General features: G+C 45.2%; 1 protein-coding gene across 5 annotated transcripts in view; it reads right to left on the bottom strand.

Moving 5' to 3' along the window:
* Positions 1 to 22,291, bottom strand: part of dok4 (docking protein 4) — a 133,936-nt gene that overhangs the window by 27,123 nt on the left and 84,522 nt on the right. For all 5 annotated transcript variants that reach the window (XM_055012070.1, XM_055012078.1, XM_055012073.1 and 2 more), the window contains 3 exons: positions 7,421 to 7,528; positions 6,857 to 6,971; positions 6,566 to 6,685 (listed from right to left, as the gene is read on the bottom strand). In XM_055012070.1, the coding sequence (XP_054868045.1) occupies positions 6,566 to 6,685; positions 6,857 to 6,971; positions 7,421 to 7,528 (343 nt within the window). The remainder of the gene's footprint in view (positions 1 to 6,565; positions 6,686 to 6,856; positions 6,972 to 7,420; positions 7,529 to 22,291) is intronic.

Genomic DNA, 22,291 nt, shown 5'->3' with positions numbered 1-22,291 from the left:
CCAGCATGGACTAGTGCTTCATGTGCGGCCTGCGCTGCTTCTTTCACGTATGCTTGAGGGACTACTCTTCCTTTAGGTGTTTGGTCCCACCTCTCGATCCCAACAAAGATGATTTTTCACATCTGCACAAAATGATCCACTTCATCGTTCCCTTGTCAATAAGCCCCTTCCTTAGTGGGTTTTTTGATGCACCACTTCAAGGTCCATGCTAAGGCGCAGCTCCGCTATTTTCTTCCATAAGTCCTTATGAGCCACTGCTTTGCCTTCACTGCTCTCAAAACCATTTTCTTCCCAAATGTAGAGATCCTCATTTAGGTCCTGCACACAGTACTAACTATCCATTATCACCCTGGCCCTCCTCACTTTTCACTTGTCCAGCTCCAGTAGTCTTTCTAAGACCGCTGTCACTTGGCCTGCTTGGGCACTGCCTTACTAATCTGCCCTTCTTCTGAAGGTGCTCTTTTTCTCCTTGCTTGAGGATAAAACCCCAATAGGCAATGCTGTCAAGTCATTTTCTTTATCTCTCGGTATGGATTGTCCACTCGTACGGTTAATTCTCTGTTTTGTCCATTTTTTGTTTTCTTGCTGGTGGGGTTAGCAGGCCCAATTTCGAGGTCCAGGTCCAACAGAATATCCTCCCATCTCCCCCACCTCGCATTGGTCACCTTGGTATTTTCCTTAGTGGCTTTTCTCAGGAACCAGTGCACCTGGTTCTGGGTGTTGAACTTAATGTCCTGAACCTCTGCCAGGTCTTTCAGTGCACTCCAGTATCTTGCCAAGACTGCCAGACCTTTTTCTTTTGGTGAATATTTCTTTTCCACTGAGGACAGGGTGTAACTCCAAAGACATTATCCCTGCTCTCTTGTTGTTGACCTTTTCCAGTATTGTCATCCTTGCAGCTAGTTTCTGCCACCAGTCTAGAACTTAGACTTCTAGGTTCCAGTCTCAAGGGCTGCTTGGATAGGCGTCTTCAGTCTTTCCAGATTGCTCTGGTCTGTGGCTGTCCATATCCATTCCTAGACAGTCACTCCCAACTCTTGTAGGATATCAATTACTGCAGATTGAAACCCTAACCCTAAACTATTTGGAGAGTTTTTAATCCCTGGGGCAATCGTTCCACATATAGGCTTTACCTTTGTGGATGAAGGCCGTCTTGCCTTGGGATGCCTTAGCCAACTTCAAGGAAAGGAATCCATTTGCCAGGTCAATAAATGATTTGTACGTCTTGACTTGCAGTGTCCTTAGAATACCTTGGGGATTGATCAAACTAGTCTTATTTGCCACTGTCCGGCAGTTAAGGGCCTTGAAGTTGATTACGGGTCTTCAGCATCTTCCCATTGACTCAGGCTTTTCACCACCTGAATTGGACTGTTAATAATTGGATTAGGTTTCTCTCGAATAATTCCCTAGATACTAAATTCCCTGACTATCATATCCATTTCTTCAACTGCTGCTGGGTTTAGTGGATACTGGTGCATTGCTGAATGCACTCCTCCAACTATGGTATCGGTATACTTTTCACCCAAATCTCCACAGTCACCACAATCTGGCCACATTTGCTCGCTTGCATAGCTTTTCTTTTCCAGCCAGCGAGAGGTCACTTTCCTGAATCTTTTGTATAGTGACTTGTGAAATATCCACCATTGTACCATTTCGCTGGTTGCAGCTCCTCTTGGCGAGGTGCAAAACAGATTAGAAATGCACAGTTTTTCGAGCCTTTGGTTGACTAGAACTCTGTCGCTTCTGTTCCTACACAGTCCCTTTAAGTCTCTTGTAGTCATTAGATTGTATGGTCCCAATAACCACACAATACCTTTCCAAATGGCAACGGGCAGATTTTTTTCTAGGGTGACCCATGCCTCTTGGGCCATTAGTTCTCAGGCCCCTGGACTGCCACTTCCCGGGAGTCATAGAGGGCCTTCTTTTGTTCTGGTGTAAGCTTTTTATATTCTTCTGGTGGAAGGTAATTTCCTTTCCTCTTGATGCTGGTCTTTACACTTGGTTTAGGTGGGTCGGGTGGTTTATTCTGCAGTCTCCGTTGCTCTCGGGTCAGCATTGATTGGGCAAACGCTCCAGAAACAGGCCTTCTCTGTGCTTGTTGGGCAGAGCCGTAGCTTGCCATTAGGCAAGGCAGGCAATTGCTTGGGACCCCCTAGCTAGGAAGGGCCCCAAGTGGGCCAACAGAATTGACACAAACAGCGACAGAATACATTCACTAGACAGCTGCAGTTACGAGGTGCAATGACAACCGCCCGTCGCAGAGCCCCTAAAGGGGCCCCCTCTGCCGTGAGTCAAACTCGCCCCTCCCTCACCTCCTTCTCTCTGTCAGACAGAGGGAGAGGGGGAGAGAGAGGTGCCGACAGCGTGTGCAGCGTGCTCTTCAGTAAATAAAAACATTTTTTAATTTTATTTGATTATGTGGTTTGCTTTTATTGTTGTGGTGTTTATAGTTTTTTTTATAGTTTTTATTTTCTAAAAGCATTTTAAAAACTGTGACACTTTACAAACAAACATATATTTATTTATCTTGTTCTTATTCTTGTTGAATTTGCCAGGGTACTAGATTTTCAATGTCATTGTCTTAATCACTTAATGTTTACACTCAATGTTTACATTTTTTGAGTACATGCTAAAATAAAAACTACATGCATATAACAACTTCTTTGACCTGTGGCAATTCCTTATAATGGCAAAGTATAATTTATTACACCCCATATTTCCATCAGTACTTCAGAGGGCCCCCTGTTACTTTTTGCTTGGGGCCCCAGGGAACCCTTGCTACGGCACTGTTGTTGGGTCTTGTAGAGCACCTTGTTCTTAGGAGGATACCGGGTCCCCTCTCTTCATTCTTTGTAATAGTTCCTCTTCAAATTCCATTTTTGCACCTTTGTTTCTATTTGGGGCAGGCTTGTATCTGCTAGTAATGTCACAAAATCAACCTCATCTCTCTTGCCCTTGGTTATTATCCTCAGAGCTTTCACATAATGGTTTAATGAGATCATAGTTTTCACTTTATACCATATCTGGGTGAGGGTCTGTCTCTTTTCCAGTCTGGTACATACTCTGTTGAGCCAAGCCTCTTCGGTGTCGTCAAGCCAATTACAGTGCTTTTGTGCCAACTCCCCTTATCCAACAGGATGCTCCATGGCATGGCCCAGCCACAGCCTTTTCGCCTTTTCGTTGGTAGTTACACTTATTACCAATGGCCAGTTTCCCTCAGATACTCATTCAGATGCTTTTCTGGAGGTCGTTGCGGCACAAGTGCCTTAATCTTTTTAGTACTCCATAAAGTCCTGGCTAGGGGACAGCTTCATTGTCTTCTTCATCCTCCGAGAAATCTTCCTTTCTGGCTTTTTCCACCTCCTGTGAATACTTGTATGCTGCTTTCTTCTACCTGTAAAGATATGGCATCGTGTGTTATTGCCATGAAAAATGTTCTGAAGTTTACTCAGTTCTTTGCAGGATGCAAGGGAGGCATGGGTTGGCATCATTTGTATGTTAGCTCACTCTCCCATTGTGACCTGGCTGACTCCCATCTTTTGTGGCAAAGGTTGTGAACCTCTGATCCCTTGCCAGTCTCTCAGATGCTTTTTTCACTGATATCAGTGGCACGTCTTTCTTAGCCCCTTTCCTTTGGGCCAATCTCAGCTCATTCAGGTCGTCTGGGGACTTGTAACTGATGGACTTCTGTGTTACGTCTTTCTCCTCATCTTTTCCTTCGCTGACATCTTCTTTGCTTGTAGATGAGGCCTCTTCAGATTCAGCAGGATCCTCCCTTGCACCATTAAGCTGGGGGGTCCGCACATTGAACGCGATGGGTGATACCACCTGTCTTGGGCTCTTGGAGACACTGCTTCACCCTGATCTGCCGATCCTGGCTTGGTGGTTGGCATCTCTGAGTAATCATGCTGTGGTTGTGGGCCCCTCAGTAGTTTGTGCTCTCTACCCTGATGGAAGGGTGTTATGGCCATGGCTTTAACATAGCTATGGTGTCCCCAAGCCTTAAGATCTCGTGGTGTTCAACTCAGTGTAAATTCTGACTCTACCTCCCTTTGAAGTTTATGACTCTTCTGGTTCTTCTTTCAGTGAACTGTTGGTTCGCCCTAATTACGTCTCACTTGTTCTGCCATTTGGAGAGGATCCATCAGCCTTCTCCTTTGCTCTTCATCCTGGTTTTTTGACACTAGTACCACCAGCTGCTTTATTTCATTACAATACGGGTGTGCTTTCATCTGTAGGTCCACTGCCCTCCTAGCCACTTGCTCTGTTATGTCCCAGGGCAGAGTGTGCCTTAATCCTGCGATACTCCCAGCACCTTTCTGCAGGTCCAGTGATCTTGAGGTCCCTCTCAGTTGATCACCTCTTCACTATGAACCCCAGCAGACTAACTCTCTACTCTGACTTTCATTCTTTGGGTCCTTCCACAGGGGACTTCTGGGGTTCTTGTTTTGGACTCAACAATACCTGTCAAGTCCTTGTTCAGGTACCACCTTTAAATTACGCAAGAATACCCTGGAACAGGGCCACTGGTCCTGCTCTCTGTTTCTAGGGTTAGGTTCTACCTGCCCAAAGAGTTTAGTCCTTATGGGTTCTGTGGAACAGTTTAAGCTGAAGTCAAGAAAACTCAACTAGCTTCCAACTGCCTTTATCCAAATGCCTATTCCTCTTACTCTAATAGTTAACTAAGTAGCCTGTATAGTCAAGTTACTCTACTAGTCAAATCTTTTAATGGCAGCTTCCCTCTAAATGGACTTGGCTCTTGATAAGTTGCTAGGTTATGATTCTGAGGTTAGGAAAAAACCTCAGGGATAAGTTCAGAATTCTATTCAACTCCTTGACTGGAACAACCTTTAAGAACCATCAAAATTGCATGCACACAATCACCTAAGTTTTTGCTACCATCAGATCTCAGCGACAGACAGTGGCTAATTTAAAGTTCAAAATAAAAACTTTAAATGCAGAATAAATATTTATCGTGGTATATTACCATGGGCATGGCAACAGTTCTTGATTGCAGATACTCTCAAATATGATTACAGTTCATCTATTTGGTTAATAATACAGAGCTGAGCTTTTCTAAAGAAATTGCCTAATAGTACAATTGAGAGGAAGAGAGTAGACAGCTTGGCCTTAGCTGGCTACCTCAATCTGACCTGACTCTGGACCTCCTACTGGGTTGGAAATCCAAGTCCAGGGCCCAACTCCCCAATAAAAGTTCCCCATTCACTCAGGGGGAGTAGAAAAGTCCCGATTTCAAGCAAAAATCCTTTATCCATTTGGGTAGAATAGGTATATTCCATATTTTTTAATCCACCAGGATAAGTTGGGATATCCTTTACATTCTCTTAATCCAGTTGAGTAAAACAAGTAGAACACTCCATCACCACTTTCCAGCAGGGATGGTATTCCTCTGTTTCCTTCAAACAGGGCCAAGAAAATATTCCTTTGCTCCTTTCAAGTAGAATTGCAGACCGGTCAGGGCTTCTCTTTTCACAAAGTATAATCCTCTTTCCTGGATGCTATCAGAAAAGATACAACTCCAGCGATGTCCAACGAAGAACTCCGTCTTAAGTGTCTCTTTCATTTATATACTATTCTGACTTCCCCATAGGCATACATGCATTACACACATTCCCTCTCCCAACTTTTACACTTTCTCTGAATTTTAGCACACACACTTCTTTCACTTAGAGAGACTCATAATTTCCAAAACTCATTTGTTTCACTGTTTAACTGAACAACAACTCCTTTTAAGGAAGTGGAGCAGTGCAAACTGCCAGGGCAGACTGGGTAAGGCCTCTTAGTCATGTCCTCTTTACCACATTCCTTTCCTAACTATGCAGTTAGAAATGACTTAGTCAGATAGAATTATTTTGAATCAGTTTTTAATATTACAATAATCAACTCAAAGTTAAACATACATTCACTGGGTTCTAATACTTTGTAACATAGAGTCTCTTATTCTGCTTATTCTGTACCAGTGTCTTTCTTTAATGGCTGTTTCTAGGATGTAAAGTCTCATCTCCACTCGACAAGCTCAAACTAGAGTCACAGGATACAGTGTTAAATTATTAAAAAAAAACAAAAAACAAAAAAAAACTGTTTAATCAAATCTAATTTTTGAATGTTCTGACTTACCTGGCCACTACAGCCCATTGAGCTGAGTGGACACATAAACCACTTCAAACATCTTTTATCTTTTTAGAAAAACTAGTAATAGGTAATATACCAAGGAAAGATATATATAAAAAAATGTTTTTGAAAGTTACCCCTGATACCCAAGGAGCTTTTAAGCAAATTCATTTGTTGTTTCAAAAACTGCATCAAAATTCATAACATTTTTGCAGTTTTCTCTCCTTTTTATTCTTGGTAATAGCCAGTATCCAATACAGTTTTGTCACTCCAAAGAACTTCAGGAGCCACAACAATTACATGATCCCTCACTGGGTTCCCACCCACCAAAGCAGCTGACTCTGTTAAATGGAGCACAGAGCTGCAGTAGAAGACTTAACACCCCGCTGAGATGGGAACAGTTACTGTTAGTTTGTGTGCATGTGTTAAGAACCTGTATGTTCACACTGCACTCCAGCAGCTAGTAGGTCAGGCTCTCCCATACTGATGTCATTGATCCGCATGCCCAGACATTCAATTGACAGCGTCTTGAACCAGTCCTCGGCCTCCAGTTCTGAGAGAGAGAGATAGAGATATTATATCTTCTGATGTTTTTGTGTTTCCATCATGCTTTGTCAGGGGTCCCTGTTAAAAACTGTGCTCAGCAGCTGTATCTTGCAACTTGTGCTATAGCTGGAGATCCTGTTTGGTATCATTTATGTGTGTGTGTGTTGTCATACATTACCTGATTCACAGGTAAAGGTGCGTGAGGTGTCATCTGTAAACACAATGGCCACTGCCTGCCGCTTGGTATCCCGGGGCAACCGTGTGATGTTCTTGACGTTGCTAATCTCTGTCACCTAGGCAACAAGTTGAAGGTTAAAAACCTGTTTTTGTCCGATTAAAGTGTATGAGGAAACAGTGATACGTCACTGGAGATGTATAATCAAACTGAACCAATGACCTGAACAGAGACAGAGGAGGACCACATTTGCCACCAAGAGATATTCTGTCATTCTTTAGAAAGATTTTTTTCAGTGATCAAGGAGAGATGACAATGATGACGAATGAGGAGTTTAGAAAAAGAGAGCAAGGACTGTTCACTGTGTTGTCAACTCTATCTTTGAATTTCTCTTGCAAAATAGACTACCGGTCCTACATACATATGCACAAGCAAGCACACGCGCACACACACGCACGCACGCACACACAGACACACACACACACACACACACACACACACACACACACACACACACACACACACACACACACACACACACACACACACACACACACACACACTTACTTTAGGACATGGTCTAATGTAGGCAGCCTTCTCATCAGGGTATTTCTCCAGACGACGAGGTCCTTTGCTAGATGACTTCTTGAACACAAGCCAGCAACGACGATAGATCTGCAATACACACACACAGTAAAAAAAAATTGATATTCACCTATTTTCCTTTACACATGTTACTTGGGCCGTCATCATAAGTTACAATTCATGTCCAAACTCCACTCCAGGTTGACAGCTTGGGGGTGCAATATGACCATACATGGAACAGGCTGTATTTGTTATTAAAGCAGAACTCATCACCACTACAACATAAACCAAAGGTTGCAGAGCATGGCACATTTACTCAAGAGTCCCTTTGGTGATACTGGGACTAATATCGATGCAGCAGTTTTGTGCTGCATTTCAGTTGCTAAAGATATTTTGCGTAATTATAAAAGGAATTTCATCAAGTTGTAATGAACATCTGACAAGCATAACTATATGCCTTCAAAAACTCATATCTGTTTGACTTGTATTGTTTACTTATATTTAACTGACTGTGGAGAGTTGTAGGGTCTAAATGTACTCTACCATTCAAAAGTTTGGACGCACCTTTTCATTTAATGTTTTTATTTTTACTACTTTCTACATTGTATATTCTCACTGAAGACATCAAAACTATGAAGCAAGATGTATGGAATTATGTAGCAAACAAACAATTGTGAAATAACTCTAAATATGTTTGATATTTTAGATTCCTCAAAGTAGCCAGCCTTTGCTTTGATGACAGCTTTGCAAACCCTTGGCAGTCTCGCAATGAGCTTCATGGAGTAATTCAGTTCAATCTGAACTCAATTTTATATATATAGGACCAATTACAATTCAAATTGTCTCAAGACGCTTGACAGAATCCATATGCCTGAGCCCCTAGAGCAAGCCCTAAGGTGACAGGGGCAAGAAAAAACTCCCCTTTAATGCGAAAAAACCTTGATCAGAACCCAGCTCATATGGGGGGAACCCATCTGCTGCTGGCCAGCAGGTTGAGAGGGACAGAAGAGGGGGTGGGGAAGAGGGAGGGAGAGGGATGGGAGAAGAGGGGGGTGGGGGACAAAGACACATAACACACATTGGGATACGTGCATGACAAGAGTAACATAGATGATACATACAAAGTACAAGCCAACCATGAAACTGATTCATAAGTGTACTGTTATGATGTAAGGCTGTGGCATTAAATATACTACATATATAGTTGGTAATAAGATGCACACAGGGTGTAGATGAGCATATCAAACATAGTAAGGGTGATGCAGAGTAGACTGGTGGAAATGGGCAGCTGGAAGTAGTGGACTGGAGGAAGGCATCTGTAGGCAGCATCCCACAGTGGACATGATGGAGACTAAGCCAGTTGGGACAGCAACAACAGATCAGACACATCCAGCTCTGGGACCAGGCACACTTGGAGAAAGGACACAGGGAGACACAAAGTGAATGCAGTTCAATTATGGTATATATAGTAAATACATAGGTAATGACAGAGGGGCTCAGTGTATCGACAGAGGTCACCCAGCAGCCTAGGCCTATAGCAGCATAACTAGGGGCATAACTAAGGGACTTCGAAAGTCAGTTGTGCAAATGAATACTCCAACTGACCTCCTCAGGGTCACCACCCTAACTACAAGATTTGTCAAAAAGGTAAAGTGTTAAGCCTGGTCTTAAAAATAGAAGTGTCAGCCTCCTGAACCCAAACTGGGAGTTGGTTCCACAAGAGAGATGGCTGATAACTGAAGGCTCTGCCTCCCATTCTATTTTTTAGAAATTCTGTGAACTACAAGTATGCCTGCAGTCTTAGAGCGAAGAGTTCTGCTAGGATAGTATGGTACTATAAGGTCTTTAAGATATGATAGAGATTGGTCGTTCAGAGCTTAGTATGTCAGGAGAAGGAATTTAAACTCTGTTCTAGATTTCACAGGAAGCCAATGAAGAGAAGCCAGTATAAGAGAAATATGATCTCTCTTGCTAACTTCCATTAGTACTGTCGCTGCAGCATTTTGGATCAACTGTAAGTTTTTAAGAGAGCAATTGGGATATCCTGATAGTAAGGAAAGCAACAGTTGTTACAAATTTGCTAAGCTGAGGCTCAAGTGCAGGGGCAGAGACAGGACACAAGACATAGGCGTAAATAATACAAAATGTATTTACTACAAGAAATAAGGTATATAGAACTACAAATGCAGTTGAAGGACTACAACAGGAAATACTTAAGACACAGGAAGTAATACAGGAACCAATATAGGGCATAGGACCCTCTAGTGAATTGGCAGAATAAGAACTACCAGAGTGTGCACAGAAATATACAATTTTAGCCCTAACCCACGTAAGGTAGGACCTAGGCAGGAAAGCTGACAAACAAAAAGTAAGATATAAATGACTAACAGGCTGTGTAGTGGCTTCCACAGTGACATTCAGAAAAGACAAGAGTCTGGACTTCTGTTTCGTTAACTGCTTTAGTGAATACAAAGCGAACAGCAGCTTCAGCTCATGGCACAGTATAACTTGCTACTAGCATAAACTAAACATTTTTCCGCACCTGTATGTGCTGTAGACTCCCAAAATTCCTTGCTTGAACCTCAGCATCATGGGTAATGGAGACCCAAAGTTCAACTGATTATTTATGTGACTACTCAAATAAAAGTGCATTCTTATTTAACCTATTAATTTCTCACATTAACTACACTATATGAATTAACTCAGTAAATAAACATAACCTTATCAAATAAAGTCATAACATCCTCCATCCTGATGAACTATAGTTCATCTAAATTTCAAGAAGATATAACAACTGAATTGGTCTCAGTGTGGTTCCTGACGTAGTGCAAACAGCACATGAACGTACAAGTCCATCACAACCTGGAAACAGTTCCTCAATTCTCCTTAGCTTCTAGGACTGTCTTGGAGTGTTGTCCTCCCCGATGAGTGCAATATCCCCCTCCTTCAACTGCGACTGTAGTGTCTACTGTAGTGTCTCACTGCTACGTGCTGATTTTAAGTCCAACAAATACTCTTTTTGCCATCTGTTCCAGAAGCCAGTCATAAGTCTCTGTTTGTATCTTCATCGCCGGGTCATCTCCTCCTTGTTTGCAGTTGGATGGCGAGTGTCTGCTGGAAATGACTTAAGTAAGCAAGTGAGGCTCTGACCAACCAAGAAGTGCGCTGGTGTCAGTGACTGTGGTTCATTCACTTCATTGTGCACATAGGTAATAGGCCTGGAGTTTATTGTGGCTTCAGCTTCTGTTAGGATGGTGCATATTTCCTCAAAATTCAGCTTGGCTCTTCCAAGCACCTTTCTCAGAATGGTTTTAACTGACCGCACAAGTCTCTCCCAAAATCCACCCCAAAAGGCTGCTCTCTCGGAGATGAATCGCCAGGTGATGCCCTTGACAGAGAACTCTTGCAGTTGTGGTTCTTTTATGGTCCTCCAAAGTTCTCTTAAATCCTGATCAGCTCTCTTGAATGTTCTAGCATTGTCAGAATAGATCACCTTACACAATCCTCTTCTTAAGATGAATTTTTTCAGAGCTAACGGAAAGTTCTCAGTGGACTGGTCAGAGACCAGCTCCAAGTGCACTGCTCTAGTTACTGCACATGTGAATAATGCAATGTATGATTTTTTCATGGACCCTTGGCCCTTCACGTGGAGTGGTCCTGCAAAATCCACACCTGTGACCTCGAATGGGGGTGACTCTGTTATTCTGTCCCTTGGCAGTGGTGCAGTAGTCTGCTGTCCAGCTCTTGCCTTGAATTTCTTACAAAGAATGCACCTTGACACAACTTTTTTCACTGTCTGCCTTGCCCTTAAAATCCTGTGTCTCTCTCTGGTTTGCACTAAAGTGTCTCTTACACCTGCATGCATTATTGCTTCATTTTGATACTGAACCAACATCTCTGTGTATTTGTTGTTGTTCGGCAGAATCCACGGGTGCTTCTCTCTGTAAGTGAAGTCTGAGTATTGAAGTTGAAGTTTTAGAGTGTGGCTGTTCTGTGACCTCACATCTGTTCTGTACCACTGTGGTATAGACAACTGATGTAGTTGTGGAAGTTCTGAACACCACTTTCTGCGTCAGATCAGGTGGCAATTCCTCATAATAGCTCAAAAACTATCATCATGTCTTTTTGTTGATACTTTAGTTTCTGATTCTTTTGTTCAGACATTAAGTAAATGGATAGATGTTATTTACCTAGCTTGACAGTTTCGACGAACACTCTCGCCTTCCTCAGAAGAATGATCATTGGGACGGAAGAAAACAAACTGAAACGCTGGATTAAGGAGGCAATGGAGATCAGGAGGCGTGCGGAGAGGCCATGAACAGGGATGAGGGAGGCTTCATGCTCTCCCACACCTGGGACCCCATACTCCAGAGGAAATAGGACGGCAGGGGATGCGGCATACCTGGTGGGGTGGTCGGGTCCGCTGGGCTCGCCATGACATGCCATTACGGCGTGGTCGTGGTTGGCCCAGTGCATCTGGCGACTCTACTGGGCGTGCCGAAAATGCCGGCTGTCAAAATCTGCCGGCTGACACATCACGCTGTGTTACGCACCCGTCTAGGGGGAAGGTGCGTAGCATAATGTTTGTTTAAAAAAATAAAAAAATAAATAAGGTGGAATATTTTTCCCAGTCCCCAAAAAAAGAAAAAGAAAATAATGAACAGTTTCGTTGAAAAAAAATTACAAAAGGTTTTATTTACAATCTACTACAAATCAAAGAGGCCACCACATGGGCTATTCATTCAAGCAAAAAGAAACAAAATAATTGGATACAAACTAAAGAGGCATTATAGCACTCAAACAAAAGATCCTACCCAACAAAACCACAGCTTCTACAAAAATGAACCTAAGTCTAACAAACAAAAAAACACACTATCTTAATCTAATCAGAAAACACGGGTATCAAGTCACAAAGTTTGGAGTCTGGGAAAAACCACAGGGTGCTGCTGTCAGAGAGGTTCCCCATCATCACTGCCGGCCGCCAAGATTTAAAATAGGTTCCAGCCAATCAGCGCTGGGTCCGCCTTGCCACCAATCGGCTCCTGCACACAAAGATCCACAAAGACAGAACACCCACTACCAACCAACAGGACGAAACAAACCACAAGGACAAAACAAAGATCTACAAACAAACACAGAAACCCACTCCCAGACAACAAAACATTTCAGAACTACAAACACAACATTACCAAAACTACAGCCACAGCCGTAACACCCCCATACCTAAAAAAACAAACATTTCCCCCATAATGTTTGTTCTCTTAGGGAGGGAGATGTACACGAGACAGAGCATCAGCTAACACATTTTCATTTCCTTTTTTGTGGTGGATTTCAATATTAAATTCTTGCACCAGCAGTGACCATCTCATCAGCCTGCGGTTTTTGTTACCCATCTGTGCCAGGAACATGAGGGGATTATGGTCAGTAAAGACCAGAATGGGCAGCGAGCTAGACCCAACGTAAACTTCAAAATGTTGCAGGGCGAGTAACAACGATAGTGCCTCCTGCTCAATGGTGCTATACTGGAGTTGGTGTCTGTTGAATTTTTTTGAAAAGTACGCAACAGGATGGTCAACACCACTTTCATCCTCCTGCAGCAGCACCGCACCAGCACCACGCGCGCTGGCATCGACCTCCAGCTTGAAGGGGCGCGAGAAGTTAGGAGCAGAGAGGACAGGTGTGCTGCAGAGGAGCGCTTTAGCGGACTCAAATGAGTTCTGGCATGCTGAAGACCAGACAAATGGCCGAGAGACACTGGTCAGGCTAGTCAGAGGAGCAACAACGTCAGCAAAGTTTCTACAAAAGCCTCGGTAATAGCCTGCCATTCCGAGGAAACGACGGAGCTGGCGCCTGGTTTGAGGCACGGGATAATCAATGATGGCCTGGATTTTTGAGGAGAGAGCGCGCACCTGTCCCTGGCCTACCTCCTTACCTAAATACGTAACGGTGGCCCTACCGAATTCACATTTGGCCAGATTGAGGGTGAGGGACGCTTTCTGCAGCCTGTCAAAGATAACACGAAGAGCTTTCACATGCTCATGCCACGTGTTCGAGTAAACAACAACATCGTCTAAATAAACTTCACAGTTACGAACACCAGTCAGAACTTTATGCATGAGCCGCTGAAAGGTGGCAGGAGCATTCCGCAGACCAAAGGGCATGACTGTGTACTGCAGGAAACTGTCGGAAGTAACGAAAGCAGAGATCTCAGAGGCACGAGGTGTTAAAGGGACCTGCCAATAGCCCTTCAGCAAATCTAATTTCGTCACGAATTTGGCCGAACCAACGCGGTCAACACAGTCCTCCATCCTGGGCAGAGGATAGGAGTCAGGCTTCGTTACAGAATTAACTTTTCTGAAGTCAGTGCAGAAACGAGGGGTTTTGTCTGGCTTCGGCACGAGCAAGCACGGAGAGCTCCACGCGCTGGAGCTAGGGACTGCCAAGCCATTTTCCAGCAGGTAAGCTACCTCCTGCTGAAACAGAGCGCGCTTAGTGGGATTCACACGGTAGGCATGTTGTTTAATGGGCGCATGATCACCGACATCAATGTCATGAGACAGAACAGTAGTGCGGGAGGGAGTGTCTGAAAATAATGACAGGTGATTATTGATTAAAGTGGAAATAGCATTTATGGCGGTGTCACTCAGGTGGGAAAGGTGGGATTTTAAATCTGTCAGAATTTCTGAGTTTTGGAGACGAGCGCAAGGGTCAGTAACAGAGACACGAAGGCCGTCACTCTCAGGGAAATACTGAGAGGGAGGCAGAGGGACACTAGAAACAGAGAGCACGGCTGGAGACAACGAAGTGACATCCGAGTCACGATCAAAATAAGCCTTCATCATGTTGATGTGGCATACACGAGTCTTCCTCCTCCTATCTGGGGTTCCAACAACGTAATCAGTTTCACTTAACTTTTTTTCTACAATATACGGACCGCAAAATTTTGCCTGAAGGGCGGAACCAGGAATCGGAAGCAGAATTAGGATTTTTTCACCAATTTGGAATTCTCTTTTCACACTTCTTTTGTCAAATTTTTTTTTTTTTTTTTTTTTTTTTTTTTTCCAAGATGGCGCCGTGCCAGCGGCAGCTAGTTACAGCAGCTCCGGTTAACTTTAGGTCTGTTTAGTTATTTTGTAGTTTTCTTCTCTTTTTAAGTTTTTCTTTTCAGCAAGTAGGGTGACGCTTTTGTACGGGACAGACATGGATGTGCAAATAGCGTTTTCCCTACTTTGTTTACTACTGTTTTCGGAACTTTTTAAATCCGCATCTGGTGACCCGTTCAGCCATGGCTCCATTGTTTACAGTCGGGAACAGCTGTTGGCGCTGAGCCAGGCCAGGCCACCGTCGTGGGAGAGACCAGACATCCCAGCTGAGCTCCGCAGAAGGAGGAGAGGATGCCGGGCAGGACTGAAGCGTCGGGAGAAGAGGAGACGCTACAAGCCGTCCGTTCCATCTGTGATTATGGGGAATGTGAGGTCTCTCCCGAATAAGATGGAAGAACTGACGGCGCTGACCAGGCTGCAGTGGGAGTATAGGGAGAGCAGCCTCATGATGTTCACGGAGTCATGGCTGAACGAACTCACTCCGGACTCACTTTTAACTCTGGACGGATTTCATCTGGTCAGAGCGGACCGGAACGCGAGGGAGAGTGGTAAGAGAAAGGGTGGGGGCCTCGCGATGTATGTGAATGAGAGATGGTGTAATGCTGGGCACATTAGCGTTAAAGAGCAGCTCTGCACTAAGGATGTAGAATTACTGGCGGTCAGTCTGCGTCCGTTCTATCTGCCCCGGGAGTATTCACATGTAATAGCCATTACTGTGTACATCCCTCCCTCGGCTGATGCGGCTGCAGCCTGTGAACTCATCCACAGTGTAGTGTCCCAGCTGCAAACATCTCACCCTCAGTCTCTTATCATCATCTCAGGAGACTTTAATCATGCATCGCTCTCTGCCACTCTCCCCACGTTCACCCAGTACGTGACCTGCCATACCAGAGACAATAAAACCCTGGACCTGCTGTATGCAAACATCAAGGATGCATACAGCTCCTCACCCCTCCCCCCACTGGGCCACTCAGATCACAACCTGGTGAGACTGCAGCCCATTTACATACCTATGGTGAAGAAACAACCCCCCACCACCAGGTATGTGAAGAAGTGGTCTGACGAGGCCACTGAGGCGCTGCAGGACTGCTTTGAGACCACAGACTGGGATGTGCTGTGTGGTCCACACGGGGAGGACATTGATGCACTGACAGACACTGTTACGGACTATATCAACTTCTGTGCAGAGAACATCGTACCGACCAGGAAAGTACGGTGTTTCTCTAACAGCAAACCCTGGGTGTCCCTGGAACTGAAGGCCCTGCTGAAGGAGAAGAGGACGGTCTTTGGATCTGGGGACAAAGAGGAGCTGAGGAGGGTGCAGAAGGAGATAAAGAAGAAGATCAAGGCGGACAAGGCCAGCTACAGGACCAAGATGGAATCTCACCTGCAGGACAATAACACAAGGGAGGTCTGGAGAGACCTGAGATCCATCTCTGGTTACAGCAGAGGCCATGAGAGGGGAGCTGCAGCAGGAGGCCAGGAGTGGGCCAATGAGCTGAATCTGTTCTTTAACAGATTCGACTCTGCTCCCACTCCTCCCCCCTCTCATCAAAGCACCGACCAGCCAGCTCCTTCTTCACACCTCAGCTCTCTACCACCAACACCACCAACAGCACCCCTCCTCCCATCCCCGTCTTCTACCACCTCCGGACTCCGCATACAGCCCCATCACCCCTCCTCGTCTCACCCCTCACCACCACCATCACCCCTCCTCCTGCCACCCTCCCCCTGCCTCTCCATAACAGCTGATCAGGTGAGAAGTGAACTTAAAAAGATCAAGACCAGGAAAGCTGCAGGTCCTGATGGAATCAGCTCCAGACTCCTTAGAGACTGTGCAGACCAGCTCTGTCAGGTGCTGCTGCACATCTTTAACCTGAGCCTGAGTCTGGAGAGGGTTCCTCTGTTATGGAAGACTTCCTGCCTGGTTCCTGTCTCTAAGACCAGGAACCCCAGGGAGCCTAACCACTTCAGACCTGTGGCCCTCACTTCTCACCTGATGAAGACCATGGAGAGGATCGTCCTCAAGAACCTCCGTCCCCAGGTGAGCCAGTATCTGGATCCACTGCAGTTCGCCTACCAACCGAACATTGGAGTGGATGATGCAGTGGTCTACCTGCTGCACAGATCACTGACTCACCTGGAGAAACCCAGCAGCACTGTGAGGGTCATGTTCTTTGACTTCTCCAGTGCTTTCAACACCATCCAGCCTTCTCTGCTTAGGGTGAAGCTTGAAGGAGCGGGAGTAGACTGTCACCTGGCTGCTTGGACCATCGACTACCTCACCAACAGACCACAGTACGTGAGGCTTCAGGACTGTGTGTCTGATGTGGTAGTCAGCAGCATGGGGGCCCCACAGGGGACAGTGCTCTCCCCCTTTCTCTTCACCCTGTACACATCGGACTTCCACTACAACTCTGGGAGCTGTCACCTCCAGAAGTTCTCCGATGATACAGCCATTGTTGGGTGCGTATCTGAAGGGGACGAGCGGGAGTACAGGATGGTCATCTCTGACTTTGTGGACTGGTGTGAGCGAAACCATCTGCAGCTCAACGCCAGTAAGACGAAGGAGATGATCGTGGACTTCCGCAGGAGGAGGACACCCCGGACTGCACCGGTGAACATCCAGGGTTTGGACATTGACATGGTGGACACATACAAATACCTGGGTGTTCACCTCAACAACAAACTGGACTGGACACACAATACAGAGGTCCTGTACAAGAAGGGCCAAAGTCGTCTCCACCTGCTGAGGAGACTGAGGTCCTTTGGAGTGTGCAGGACTCTGCTCAGGACATTTTATGACTCTGTGGTAGCGTCTGCTATTTTCTATGCAGTGGTCTGCTGGGGAGCAGGGAGCACTGAAAGGGACAGAAAGAGACTAAACAGACTGGTCAGGAGGGCTGGTTCTGTCCTGGACTGTTCCCTGGACTCCATAGAGGAGGTGGGTGAGAGGAGGATGTTGTCAAAGCTCACATCCATCATGGACAATCCCTCTCACCCACTGCATGACACTGTGGGGTCTTTAAGCAGCTCCTTCAGCAGCAGACTGAGACATCCACCCTGCAAGAAAGAGCGCTATCGCAGGTCCTTCATCCCATCTGCTATAAGACTTTACAACATCAGCATCACTGGCTGATGTTAACATAAACTGGACTATATCATTACCACCCCAAACCATAAAATTTGCACAGACATTCTTGCACTGCACATCTTTGCACTTTTAAACTTTATTTTTATTTTTTCTGTTAAAAATTTTGCCACCCTTGTATATATTGTAAATAAAACTGCTGTAACAATGTAAATTTCCCCTGGAGTGGGGAGAAATAAAGAACTTTATCTTATCTTATCTTAAATTTCTTTTTCATTTTCTTTTGGGACGCCGAGAGAGAGCTGCGTGCAGCATCACAGGCTTTATGCAGACGCTCCCTAAAAGAACTCACATAATCTAACACATTTACAGGTGGGCCTGGAGTATCAGACAGGTATTTCTCACGGAGCCATCTCAGAAGACCACGCACGGTGTGACCGAACACTAACTCCGCGGGACTAAAGCCTGTAGACTCCTGCACACTTTCACGCGCCGCGAGGAGGAGAAAAGGCAACCCTTCATCCCAGTCCTTACCAGACTCGAGACAATATTTCCTCATCATGGACTTTAACGTCTGATGAAATCGTTCCAGTGCACCCTGAGATTCTGGATGAAAGCTGCTGGATTTTTGGTGTTTTATGGACAGAGTGGAGAGAACCTGAGCGAACAGTTTGGATGTGAAATTAGTACCTTGATCTGTCTGGATAAATTTTGGCATGCCGAATGTGGAGAAAAAGTTTACCAGGGCTTTTATGACAGCTTTGGTTTTAATGTTGCGCAGCGGTATAGCCTCAGGGTATCGAGTTGCTGCACACATCAGAGTCAAAAGGTACTGATGACCGGACTTTGTTTTGGGAAGTGGACCTACACAGTCTAGGATTATGTGCTCAAACGGCTCACCGAGAGCCGGGATTGGGTGCAGAGGAGCAGGTGGAATCACCTGATTCGGTTTGCCGCTAAGCTGGCAGACATGACAGGACTTACAGAATTTGGACACATCACTCTTCAAACCTGGCCAAAAGAAATAACGCAGAATGCGATGGTAAGTCTTTTTAATTCCTAATTGACCAGAAAAGTTATAATGCACAAGACTAAGGACTTGAGGACGAAATTGTTGAGGCACAACTAATTGTTGAAACGAATTCCAACCTAGATCACCGGATGAGGGGGAGTACTTACGCATTAATATGCCGTTATCAATACAGTACACGGAGGGATTTTCGGCGTTCGCGCTGGCAGCAGATGAGAGGCAGGTTGTCAGAGATGGGTCATTCTGCTGTGCAAGAACAAACTCAGCCCTATCAACAACGAAAGACAGGTTAGCATCAGTTGGTAACAAATCTTCAACTACACATTTCCCAGATTTTTCAACAGTTTTTTCTGTTTTCACCAGATCATCATCAGAACACATGAATGAATCAGATAAATCCATTACATCACCATACTTGCGCGCCTGGGCGCGCGTAACGGCACAAGCCGGGAACACAGAGGAGTCACTGACAGCAGCAGGGGCCGAAAAATCCACAATAGGATTGTCGATCACTTCGGGCGTCGGAAAAACCTTTTTACCCGCTAAATCGTTGCCAAGAATGAGCGCAACACTGCGCACCGGTAAACGAGAACGAATGCCAATTTTAACCGGGCCAGAGACGAGAGGTGAGCGCAGGAAAACGGTGTGCAGCGGTGCTTGTAACACGCTCGTTTTAACACCCCACAAAAGAGCATCGGAACCACAAAAAGATTTGTTAGAAAACGGCAAAACACTCTGCAGAATAAGGGACTGTGCAGCCCCCGTATCGCGCAAAATAGTGATTGGAACTTGATTCTCCTCCTGACCCATCAGCGACACCGAATCCCTGAGGAGGAATGGGCGGTAAGCTTCATCCCCCTCAGCAGATTCACCTGTGCTGACCGGAGAGAGAGCAGGAGCAGGCTGAACAAAACCAACAGTTTTAGGTTTTTTAATGTTTGGGTTTTGTTTGCGCTTCAGAGCCGGACAGTTCGAAATCAAATGCCCAGACTCATGGCAGTAAAAACACTCACGTGTCTCAGCGGACGCGAAGTTTGTGCGTGGAGGAGTTTTAGGTGATATGTGCAGATTTTTCCCCACACCACCAGAGGTTACGTCATGGCGCACCGGAGGAAAAGAGACACGATGTGTTAAAACAAACTCATCAGCAAACACAGCAGCTTTTGACAAGGTGTCGACTTTTTGTTCGTTTAAATAAACAACAATTTTATCAGGGAGACATGATTTAAACTCTTCCAGTAAGAGCAGTTCACGGAGCTGCGCAAAATTAGACACTTTACTCGCAGCACACCATTTGTCCAACAAAAGAGTTTTCTCCCTCGCAAACTCCACATAAGTTTGGTTGGCAGATTTTTCACAGTTACGGAATTTCTGGCGATAAGCCTCCGGTACCAATTCGTAGGCCCGCAACACAGTAGCTTTAACAACATCATAATTTAAACTTTCATCAATAGATAAGGATGCACAAATCTCCTGAGCTTTCCCCACTAACTTACACTGAAGCAGCAAACTCCACACATCTTTGGGCCAACTAAGAGTTGCTGCGATGCGCTCAAAGGCATTAAAATAAGAATCTACCTCTGTCTCCCTAAATGTTGGCACCAGAGCAATATGTCTACTGACATCAAATTTTTCAGCGACAGCGGCGGGAGGATTTAAAGGGCTGGTCAAAGGAGAAGCTTTATTCAGCTCCATTGCCCTTATACGGAGATGCATAAACTCAACCTCACGGGTTTTTGTTTCCAGCTCCACCTCCTTCATACGAAGGGCGAGCTTCAGGTCCTCCGTATCCACACCAGCCTGTAGGAGAGCGACAGGATCAGGAGAGGCCAGAGCGGGTGTGGCAGCCTCCGCTCCCACATCCACCAGGCCGCTGGGGATCGGCTTGGCCGTGGTCGCCTCCACTTCCATCGGACTTGGCACATCCACAGAAGCACTGACATACTTAGACTCTGCTTTTACTATGCCCTCCTCCACCAAACACTGTGCCAACTGGGCCTTAATTTCTGCCTTTTTAGCCATAAAGGGCAACGAAATATTGAACAAATTGGCCACCAATACCAAATCTGCTTTGGTGCACCTATTTTATTTATCCAGGGTAGGATTTTGTGCAAACTCATCTAGATCCATACTTACCCCCACACACAGAGAAAAACTGCCAACCAAACAGAACAAACCGGAGAAATACTCACCACGAACGCACGCGAGGAAAAAAAAGCAATGAGACGAGCCCCCAAATTATGTTACGCACCCGTCTAGGGGAAAGGTGCGTAGCATAATGTTTGTTTAAAAAAATAAAAAAATAAATAAGGTGGAATATTTTTCCCAGTCCCCAAAAAAAGAAAAAGAAAATAATGAACAGTTTCGTTGAAAAAAAATTACAAAAGGTTTTATTTACAATCTACTACAAATCAAAGAGGCCACCACATGGGCTATTCATTCAAGCAAAAAGAAACAAAATAATTGGATACAAACTAAAGAGGCATTATAGCACTCAAACAAAAGATCCTACCCAACAAAACCACAGCTTCTACAAAAATGAACCTAAGTCTAACAAACAAAAAAACACACTATCTTAATCTAATCAGAAAACACGGGTATCAAGTCACAAAGTTTGGAGTCTGGGAAAAACCACAGGGTGCTGCTGTCAGAGAGGTTCCCCATCATCACTGCCGGCCGCCAAGATTTAAAATAGGTTCCAGCCAATCAGCGCTGGGTCCGCCTTGCCACCAATCAGCTCCTGCACACAAAGATCCACAAAGACAGAACACCCACTACCAACCAACAGGACGAAACAAACCACAAAGACAAAACAAAGATCTACAAACAAACACAGAAACCCACTCCCAGACAACAAAACATTTCAGAACTACAAACACAACATTACCAAAACTACGGCCACAGCCGTAACACGCTGTCAGTGAGATGCTTCTGAGGAAGGCGAGAGTGTTCGCTGAAACTGTCAAGCAAGGTAAATAACATCTATCCATTTACTTAATGTCTGAACAAAAGAATCAGAAACTAAGGCAATTCCTCATCCTAATTCCTGCAACAGGCACTTTATCCTGTTTGTGAAAGGGGTCAGGAATCCTCGAGGATCAAAAATGCGGGCTGCTGATTGCAGAAAGCTTCTCTTAGTGTTCTGTCTCTCATTCAGAATAGTGAGCAAAGCCCTGAGATTGAACACAAATTCATCAGATGCTGGTCTCCACACCCAGCCCAGAACCTTCAGTACTGACCCCTGTGTCTCTGGTTCTTTAGTGCAATTCTTCAAACCTTCCTCCCTTTTTTCCTGCAGCTCTGGAGAGTTTGTCGTCCATTTGCAGAGGTCCATACCTGCAGTAATTTTTAATTAATTTTTAAATTTTTAATTTAATTTTTAATTTTATTATCCCTTATTAATCCCACGAGGGGAAATTCTGATTTTCGCTTCTCTCCCCAACTGGGGGAGTCAGAGCGACAGGTCAGCCGCGGTACAGCGCCCCTGGAGCAGGAAGGGTTAAGGGCCTTGCTCAAGGGCCCAACAGTAGCCACATCGGTGCTTGAACCTCTGACCTTCTGATCAGTAGTCCAGAGACTTAACCGTTGCGCCACCACTGCCCCTGACTTTAAGAAGGGCCTGGTCTTGA

This window comes from Amphiprion ocellaris, chromosome 1 (genome assembly GCF_022539595.1).
Source record: "Amphiprion ocellaris isolate individual 3 ecotype Okinawa chromosome 1, ASM2253959v1, whole genome shotgun sequence".
In the NCBI taxonomy this organism is placed as follows: Eukaryota; Metazoa; Chordata; class Actinopteri; family Pomacentridae; genus Amphiprion; species Amphiprion ocellaris.
The sequence above is the reverse complement of the archived record's forward strand: the minus strand, read 5'-3'. Positions and strand labels throughout refer to the sequence as shown.